The sequence below is a fragment of the Gossypium hirsutum genome, chromosome A01 (genome assembly GCF_007990345.1).
Source record: "Gossypium hirsutum isolate 1008001.06 chromosome A01, Gossypium_hirsutum_v2.1, whole genome shotgun sequence".
In the NCBI taxonomy this organism is placed as follows: domain Eukaryota; kingdom Viridiplantae; phylum Streptophyta; class Magnoliopsida; order Malvales; family Malvaceae; genus Gossypium; species Gossypium hirsutum.
The window spans coordinates 13,553,098-13,563,383 of record NC_053424.1 but is presented as its reverse complement, the minus strand read 5'-3'; the positions used below and the strand labels follow the sequence as shown (position 1 = coordinate 13,563,383).

Genomic DNA, 10,286 nt, shown 5'->3' with positions numbered 1-10,286 from the left:
TTTTCAATCAAGAGTACTCAACGAAATTAAATTTCTTTTCAATTTTGGAACATGCCGCACGTCACTAAGTATTCTGACAACTCCATCAAACATCTTAACTTTAATTGTTCCAACACCTGCGATTTTACACGAAGCATTATTTCCCATCAAAACAACACCTTCAGATACTGTTTCGTAAGTTGTAAACCAATCCCGATTGGAACTCATGTGGAAGGTGCAGCCTGAATCAAGTATCCACTCCTCGCTTACTTTAGAATCATTGACAGAAGTGACTAGAAGTTCACCATCGCTGTAGTCTTCTACAACATCAGCTTCACCGGAATTTTCTGGTTGTTTTCCCTTTTGATTCGCAGCCTCCCTTTTAATCTTATTTTGTAGCTTATAGCACTCAGATTTAATGTGCCCTTTCTTCTTGTAGAATTTACAAGTTTTACCTCTGTTTGAAGACTTCAATCTACCCTGAGATTTACCACGATGATTTCGTTCCTGTGTCCTACCACGATCATCATCAGCATTCTGATCTTGTCTCCCACGAACAATGAGACCCTCTCCCTGAGAGTCGGGTTTAACCACAAGATACTTCATCTTATCATACGAGGTTAAAGAATCATAAACCTCATCAACTGTGAGAGACTCACAGCTATATAAAATCGTGTCTCTAAAGGTTGAATAAGACAGGGGCAACGAACAAAGTAGAATCAAACCTAGATCTTCCTTATCATACTGAACCTCCATGGCCTCCAAGTTTGAGAGAATTTCTTTAAACACTGTTAAGTGTTCGTGTACAGACGCATCTTCCTCCAAACGATGAGCATAAAGGCGCTGCTTCATATGCAACTTGGTTGTTAGAGTTTTCGACATACATATTTGTTCTAGCCTCTTCCATAATGCAGCGGCAATTTTCTTTTTCATCACATCCTACAAAATTTTGTTGGATAAATGCAGATGTAATTGTGTTAATGCCTTTCGATCCTTACGCTTCTTCTCTTCATCTGTTAATGTCGAAGGCAGCTTATCTATCCCTAGCAGGGCATCCTCTAGATCCATCTGTGCAAGAACTGCTTGCATCTTAATTTGCCACAACGCAAATCTAGTGTTGCGATCCAACAGCGGAATTTCATACTTCAAAGACGTCATTACCGTGATCGAGATGAATAACCCAGACGCTCTGATACCAATTTGTGAAAAATAAAATAAAATAAAATAAAGAACACAAAAATTTTACGTGGAAACCCTTTCGGGAAAAAACCACGGGCAGAGGAGAAGAAAATTCAGTATGTCGAAAAATTTGACTCAAAATACAAGAGGAATAGACTATTTCTATTTATAGGCTTGCAAAGCCATATTCTAGTAGGATTGAAATACCTTATCCTAATCAATATAACATAGATGGAGTTTAATAAGGTTTAAAAACCTTATTCTAAAATAAAATAAAAGAAGTAGTCTAGTTCTATATGGATTTTACTTTTATTTTATTTTCCATCGTATTTTATTTAAATAAGAATTTGGGTCACTTAATTCTAACAACTAGTACTTTTGGTTCCCTTGGGTACGATATCCCGGTCTTGCCATTACTATACTATTGTTCGATAGGTGCGCTTGCCTTTTCGTCGTGATAATAGTTAGTTTAGGTTTGATCTTCATTATAAATATTTATTACTTGTTACGAATCACGCGATCAAACATATTGTTAAGCTAAGAGTTGTTTGGGAGGTCCTAAGCGAGAAAACCCAGGTCGTTAAGAAGACGAAGCTTATTCTACATTCCGTGGAGAATGCAAACATAATAATTTGAATCTCCTTCATAGGAATAATATAGACCTTCTGGTAGTATCCTAGCATTCTCAAGGCAACAACAACATTTTTGTAAAAGAATAGCTAAAAGCCTTCAGGGAAGAGTTGATGTAGTTGTTGGAAAAAATCCAATTTGAAAACAGTTTTCTTACATAACAAAAAATTAAAATTTTGAAAATCAACCTGGTTTGTAATATTTATAACAATAAACCTTAAACCGAAATCATACCTATGTTTTCAGATAAACGGATCCTTGATGTTTCTTGGCTTCAACCAAATGATCTTTTTCGTTATTCTCGTACCACGAATTGCTATGAATGTGGGATCGAACCAATTGAATCAAAAGACAGAACTAGAAAAATTTTATTTTTTCTTTTTTGGGTGAAAACGAAAATTCTCTCTTCTTTAATAGAAACCAGTAGAATTGTTATTCTAGAAAAATATATTTGATAATTGAGAATAAATTCTCTCTATTTTTAGTTGAGTAACAATCTCTCAAAGTTGTGTAAATAGCTCTACCGGCGTCATCTATTTTTAGAAAGAGAAAGTCAAACCTCTGTTGAGTTGTAGAAGTTTATTTCAACTAGAAAAGCTTCCTAATTAGAGTAGGAGTAGGGTGGATGACATCCCCTAGTATTCCTACTAGGGTTGCTGCCCTTTCATATTCCATGAGGGGATTTTGGGCCTCTCTCATAATGAATCCAATTACAAGTGCTTCCTAGACTTTTCTTAAAATTTGATCCAACCTGATTCTGTTTTTATATTTCGCAAAATAAACTTCAATATATTTATATTAAATAAATTTTTCATCTCAATTTTACCCTGGTAAAATCATGACAGTTTGACCCCTGGTAAATTTTTGAGAAAATATGTTTAATATTTGTAATAGCTCGTTTTTCAGAGACAGTGGTTTCAAGATCACAAATCTGATGAGTGGTTTGTAAATATTAAAATTATTTTTAATATTTACGAGTCAAATATAGTATGATAAATTTTTATTTGATAATTTATGTTATTTGAATGGATAATTAGGTTCAAGTGGTAAATGCTTAAAGTTGAGTGATTTTGGGAAATAAGGTTTCGGCACCTTTTTTCTATAAATCGAGCCCATAAATATTTTATTAAATGTTTACGGAGTGTTATTAATGTTATATTAAAATTTGGTTAAGAAATTTTAACGTTTAAATAATTAATTAAATGAAAAGTACTAAATTGTAAAAGATGCAAAAGTTTACTTTTATATGATAAAGGGGTCAAATGACTATGAAATCTTAAATTAAAGGACTTAGTGGATAATTATATCAAGTTCATCGATAGACGATTATGGGCATGGTTTTATCATTTTATAAGTTAGTAACATAAGGGTAAAATGGTAATTAAATAATAAATTAAGTTTAAAAAAAGATGAAAACAATGTCATCTTCCCCCAAAGGAATTAGCAGCGGATTCCTACCTGAATTAAAAGCCAAAGCTTTCGGCTAAGTTAAAATCTCGTGCATGGTGTGTTTTCGAGCCTATTTTTAGTAATTTTTATATTTTTAATTTTGTATTAGTTTAATCTATCTAGCTCGGGGTCAATTTGTAAAACTGTTAAAGGTTTAGGGATTTTCCATGAATTATTTTAAGGTGTTTGGTTTTTTTAATTGATAAATTATTAAAGTTTGTAATTAAATATAACTATTTTCTTAAGTGGTTTTTGATGACTTTGATGTTTAAGGATTAATTTGTTAAAAATGTAAAATTTATTGGATTTAATTTGAAATTTTCATGAATATAGGTTGTTTAGGAATCCTATAAAATGTGGCTAATATGAATTTTAGCTAAAAATGATAAATTTGCATATTTTGGGTTTAGGGACTAAATTGCATAAAAGGTAAAATATTGGAGATAATTATTTAAATTTCTCATTGATGAGGATTATAAATTTTATTAATTATATTGAGTTATTTGAATGGTTTAATTGAATGAAAATTATTATTTTGACCAAGAAACGAATCAAACGTATCTAAATTGAAGAAAAGCTAATGTGTCGAGTTATGGTGTTGTAATATTGAATGTTGATTGACGAAAATAAACAATAGAATTGAGTTGTACCGGCAATATCATAGCAAGCCTTGAGCCTAGTAGGTTTCGTGTTAGGCTTCATGCTGATGTATCGTATCAGGCCTTGAGCCTATCAAGCTTCCTCAAAGTCTTCCCCCTGAAAACGTAGGACTTCAACAAAGTAATACACTTGATTTTTCACTCAATACACTTAAAAGAAACATTCTTCAATGAACAAGAATAAGTGCTCTTAGTTCAGTATATCAATTATGCAAGTCTTATCAATTTATAAAGGATCAAGACTTACTAACGTAATACGTCAATTATAAGCAATCTTCCCATGAAACAAACAAGATAATAAATATAAAGAATATTCTTTCATTTTTCCAGTAGTATTTCATGTATTAAGTATTCTTTTGTAGTTTAGAAATTATTTAATTTCTTAAGAAACCATTTCATGATGCAAGTAATGTTTCATATGTTTCATGTATTAAGTAATTCTTCCATGATTTATGAATTACTTAATTCTTTAGACACGATTTCATGATTCAAGTAATATTTAATGTATTAAGTAATTATCCCATGATTTCGGAATTACTTAATTTCATAGAAAAATTTTCATGTATTAAGTAATTTTTCCATGATTTATGAATAATTTAATTTTTTTAAAAACCAACAGTTTATATATTAAGTAACACTTTCTAATTTTATGAATTACTTAATTTCTTGGAAACCTTTTCATGTTTTAAGTAACATTTTGTGTATTAAGTAATTCTTTCATAATTTAAGAATAACTTAATTTCTTAGAAACTACTTCATGTTTTACGTAATATTCGTTTATGTTTTAAGTAATTTTACATGATTTAAGAATTATTTAATTTCTTAGAAACTTTTTTATGTTAGAAAATTTTCATGTATTAAGTGATTCGTTTATAATTTACGAATTACTTAACTTTTAAAAAAATCTTTTCATGTTTTAAGCAACATTTCATGTATTAAGTAATTATTCCTTAATTTAAGTAATTTTTAGAAACATTTTTCATATTAAGTAATTCTTCTATTATTCACTAATTACTTAATTTTTTTTAAACTTTATTTTATATTTTAAGTATTTACTTAATTATTTTTAAACAATTTCACTTGAAACCAAGATATCTGGGTTTTTTTTTTCTTTTAAGAAATTCAATGGTTTAGATTTTAATTTTTTTTATCTAACGGTGACTATATTTTTAAGGAAGCCCACATTATATTTTAGAGGCTCTTTTTAGAATTTTCCAACCCCTACTTTTTTTTATAAACAAGAGTAGTCACTCTGTCTAATCTAGCTAGGAATTCTAAGCTTTGATGCCACTGCTGACCTTAGGTCTGAAATATTGAAAATGGTAAGAGAGCAATGAAACGAAAGAAAAATAAGAGAGAATCACCAATAGATGGTTGGAAGAATACCAAACAACGGTAGCTCAGCCATAAAACAAAAGTTACTTCATTACCATATTCCAAGATTGTAGCCATAAAAATTTTCAATTTTACCATGTGCTGCCCAGCAAGGTTAAGTTTATAAAACGCATCCATACAAATAACAGTTTTTTTGTTGGAAGCCTAGTAAACATATAATCCAAATAACTTTATTACTAACACAATTATTAGACAATAATACCAATATTTTCTTTCTCACGATTACTAGCTGCTGCTAGTATTTTACACTTGGCTGATACTTCACATGCACACACATACCTTACTTACATGTATAGCATAGTTAACCGATTTAGAAGCAGCCGCCACACTTCTTATCTTCATGAAACTTCAAACTAGCCGTAATTCTTATCCATTAGCTTAGAGTTTGTAGAATCATGCCGAACCAAGCTTGCCGCCTTTCCTTGCTTTGCCAAGTTGTTCGTGTTAAAGGTGGCAACAAACAGCAGTATGTATGTTACCCGGATAAAATAAAGAAGCTACATTTATACGTATGTTATCCGGATGAAGTATGTTTTTGTAACAAGCGATCTGTATATGATTTGACAAAAAACTTTTTGACTAGATGAAGTTGGTCAAGTACTTTCCAGTTTTAGACAGGTTATAGGTTATCATTAGGATGTATTTAATGTTTGTTCACTTCTACAAGTTAAATTTATTGTTCTTCAAATGTAATAGTTCTTTATCTGTACATCATATATGGATGATCAATGTAAGGAGAACAACCAATTTTGTTCTCTCAATTTCTCATCCTTTTTGCTTTTGTTCGTTTGGTTTTAACTTTCAAGTCCTTGAATCTCAAACTTACTTCATTCTTTTTCCGGAATTATTGCTTTGTTGCTTTAGCTTCAACAAGAGTCTCATATTTTATCCTGATAATTTATTTCTATTTTTCTTCCTGTGTGAAAAATTCAACAGTTCAATTTGTCGTCAACATTTTTGATAGGCTAGCTGGTATCAACATATGAAGAACCTGTATAAAGTAGGAAGAAATGACAGTTTTTCAGCCATGCTTGAACAGTTTTCCCTCTAGTCCTGCATAGTTTTACCATGGATAAGTTGCTGCCATTGTCATTCACCTTCCTCTTCATTTTCATGGTGTTTAAGCTGAGATCCAAAATGAAGGAGACACCCAAAAATTTGCATTTCGAGGATTTAAATCAATGCCTTTTATATTAATAAAATTTTGATTTTACCGCTCAACAATTTTTTTTCAACCAAAACTTTATTATAATATATTTTATACATTCCAATTTTTATGTATTTTTTACCAGCGATTGTATATATAATTTAATATAATATAATACTTATATTTAAGCACTTAATTAAATCAATGTCACCTTTAATCGGGTCACTTTACTGAGTTATTGTTACTCTTAATTGGGTCACCAACATAATTATAAAATTATAGAAATATTGATTCTTTTAAATTATAATTAATATTAATACTATGACACTTTTTTTATATACTTTTATATTATTACAAATCTAATGATCGAATATGTATTCTATAGTGTTAAAGACATTATTAAATAAATTTTAAAAAAATATTTTATAGAATATTTTCTTACACTCAAAAAGAGAGTGTGACAAAATTTAGTATTGATGATACTATTGATTAAGTTATTATCATGAGTTAGTTCAACACTAATTTAAAATTGATAGTAACGTAATTATAAACAATTGTAGCAAATTTATTATTTTTAATCTAATGTTCCATATACTCATAATATGATATATTTTTTTATTTTAATATAATATATATTTTGTATTATTATTAATTAATTTAAATCCGTACATTTTATTAGTTATTCATTTTTTTGAGTATTATATTCTATGGTTGCTTCTTTGTGATATATTTCCAATCGCATTGAAAGTAAATTTTATTGTCTTCAATATCAGATTCTAGTGTTCATTTGGGTAGTTTTCTAAAACTAAATGATTTCCCATTTTAGGCCCCGGCGTAGCCCCGGCATTGTTATTTATCAAATACGAAATTGCAATATTGTACCAACAAAATAATTCAATTTTGTCATGTTCTGGTGCAAACGATAATTTTTGTAGGGCATCATCTTTGTCAGGAAAGCATATTTCAATATCAGAAACCTGCATAATTTAAGAAGAAATGAAATTTTCTCAGCAACACATGAACAGATAAGTCTTGCATAAGTTTACCATGGATAAGTTGCTCCCCTTGTCCTTCACCTTCCTTGTGTTCATTTTCATGGTGTTTAAGCTATGGATGAGATCCAAAATAAAAGAAACACCCAAAAATCTACCTCCTGCCCCATGGAAACTACCTATTATAGGGCACTTGCATCTTTTAATGTTTGCTCTTCCCCATCAGCGCTTGACGGAATTAGCCAAAAGACATGGTTCCCTGATTCACCTACAACTTGGTGAATTATCTCACGTTGTTGTTTCTTCTCCAGAGGCTGCTAAAGAAGTGATGAGAACACATGATATCAGTTTTGCTAACAGGCCCTTTCTCCTTGGTGCAGAAATCGTATTATAAAATCTTTCAGATATTGCTTTTGCACCATATGGAAGCAGTTGGAGGCAACTTCGAAAAGTTTGCACATTGGAGCTGCTCAGTATGAAACGTGTACAATCATTCCGTTCAGTCAGAGAAGAGCAGGTGTCAAGTTTAATTAGATCCATATTTTCTAAGACAGGAAAGGAAATCAACCTTGGAGAAATGTTATGCAATTTATCATATAACATCACTTTAAGGACTGCTTTCGCTGGAAGGTGCAAGAAACACGAAGCATTCATTTCATTTCTGAAGAAATTCGTGGAAGCAATGGCTGGTTTTAATATTGCTGATCTGTTTCCATCCATCAAATTTCTTCCGGAGCTCAGTGGGATGAGAGCCGAACTTGAGAGGTTTCACCATGATAGCAATGCAAATCCGAAGGACAGTGTTGATGTAACAGAGGATCTAGTTGATGTTCTTCTGAATCTTCAGGATCATGGAGGACTTGAGTTTCCCTTAACAACTGACAATATCAAAGCTGTTATCCTGGTTAGTGGTTTGATATATCATATCTTGCGTGTTTATATATGGGTTTATATAGTCCTATAAATTTAACATGCTCAAACATCAAATTACTTCAAGCTTCAGGTTGATATCATTGGGAAGCAAGATTTATTCAGTGTTCAAATATATGACTCCTTGCTTCTTTTAGTTGCTTGAAAACTGTAAAAAGATGTTTTGTACCGTAACTAAGTAGAACTTCATTTCAGGACATTCTCATGGGTGGAACTGAGACATCTTCAACTCTAGCAGAATGGGCAATGTCGGAAATGATGAAAAATCCTAGGATCCTTGGAAAAGCACAAGCCGAGGTGAGGAAACTCTATGATAAAACAGGGGATGTTAATGAGTCAAACCTTCATGAACTGAAGTACTTGAAGTTGGTTATAAAGGAAACTCTAAGATTACACCCACCTCTACCTTTGCTAATTCCAAGAGAAAATAGTGAGAGCTGTGAGATTAATGGATATGAGATACCAGCCAAGACCAGAGTGATTGTTAATGCATGGGCAATTGGAAGAGATTCCAACTACTGGAATGAAGCCGAGAGGTTCTATCCAGAGAGATTCATCGATGGTTCAGTTGACTATAAAGGGACTAACTTCGAGTTTATTCCATTTGGTGCTGGAAGGAGGATATGTCCTGGCATGTCATATGGTATGGCTGTTGTCGAGCTTTCCCTTGCAAAATTACTATCCCAATTTGATTGGAAACTCCCTAATGGAATGAAAAATGAGGATCTAGACATGACTGAGGCTTTTGGTGTTTCTGTTAGAAGAAAAAACGAGCTCCACATTATTCCCATTCCGTATCACTGAGAAATGACAATGGAGTGAGGTGGGTCAATTTTACTAAACCTATTTAATTATAAAAAATTAATCTACTCTATTCGAGGTGGATCACTACAAAATTCACCGAATGGTTTGAATTTTACTATCTTTATAATCATTTACCACTATGTGTTAAATAGTTAAAATATATGTATTTCACATTGTAGTGAAAAATATATGTATTTCACATTGTAGTGAAAAGATTGTGAAATCACATTCCAAATTGGAGTTGTTGCTTTTTTTTTTTCTAATTCGTGTTTGAATAATGTTCCCTTTAATTTTTACCTTGAGGTAGGAGCATATTGAAAAGACAAGTGTATTATTATTCAGCTGACAATGTATTTCCCTGTTTAAATTGAAATATTGGGTTGTTTCTTTAAGATTAGGTTGGCAACTCAACAATATAGTTTTGAGTAAATAACGACAATTGGGAGAATCGAGAAACTTTGTATTTAAGTTTAGCCACCTTGAAATTCCAAATTTTGGGAAGCTATTTTTTTTTTCTGAATAAACTAGGGTAATTTTTATTTGGATTATTCTATTTTTTTTTTGTCTAGTTGGTCATTAATGTTAAAAGAATTAATGAAACAAATCATTCTACTATTAAACTCATCTATTTCGCAGTTAATTTTTTTAATTATTTCTTTCTTTATTCTTTCATTCTTTTTTTTCCCTTTCCATTCTCTCTCCTATACCTATCTTCTTCATGCTTAATTTAACTCAAAGTCGAGAAATTTTTGAGTAAGCTTCCTAATATAAATTTTTCATGAGCTTTCATAAATTCTTATAAGCTTCTAACAACTACAATTACAAATACTATAAACTATTTACTTAAATTCCTAATAAAAACATAAATTTCTAACCAAATACTCAAAGGTATATTGGAAACCTAATTTTGTAAAAATTCTTAAAATATTGTAAAATTTTTTAATTAAAAATTATAAAAATTATAAAATTATTTTTTGGCATTATAAATTTTACAATTTTTGATTAATAATTTTTTACATTTTAAATTTTTTTTTACAAAGTTGGGTATCCAATGAGACTTTGAATATTTGGTTATAAAATTGCATTTTTCATTAGAAATTTGAGTAAATAGTTTAGTTTTGA

General features: G+C 30.7%; 1 protein-coding gene across 1 annotated transcript; it reads left to right on the top strand.

Moving 5' to 3' along the window:
• Positions 1–7,340: 7,340 nt before the first annotated feature.
• LOC107916999 (desmethyl-deoxy-podophyllotoxin synthase) lies at positions 7,341–9,414 on the top strand. The gene is made up of 2 exons (XM_041076544.1): positions 7,341–8,334; positions 8,556–9,414. Exons 1-2 carry the CDS (start codon positions 7,906–7,908, stop codon positions 9,162–9,164), a joined length of 1,038 nt encoding a protein of 345 aa, XP_040932478.1. The 5' UTR covers positions 7,341–7,905; the 3' UTR covers positions 9,165–9,414.
• Positions 9,415–10,286: the final 872 nt, after the last annotated feature.

Bases quoted from the DNA above. Each gene is read 5' to 3' on its own strand.
- LOC107916999 (XM_041076544.1), top strand. From the start codon at position 7,906: ATGAAACGTGTACAATCATTCCGTTCAGTCAGAGAAGAGCAGGTGTCA. The intron at 8,335-8,555 runs GTTAGTGGTTTG...ACTTCATTTCAG, and splicing joins ATATCAAAGCTGTTATCCTG to GACATTCTCATGGGTGGAAC.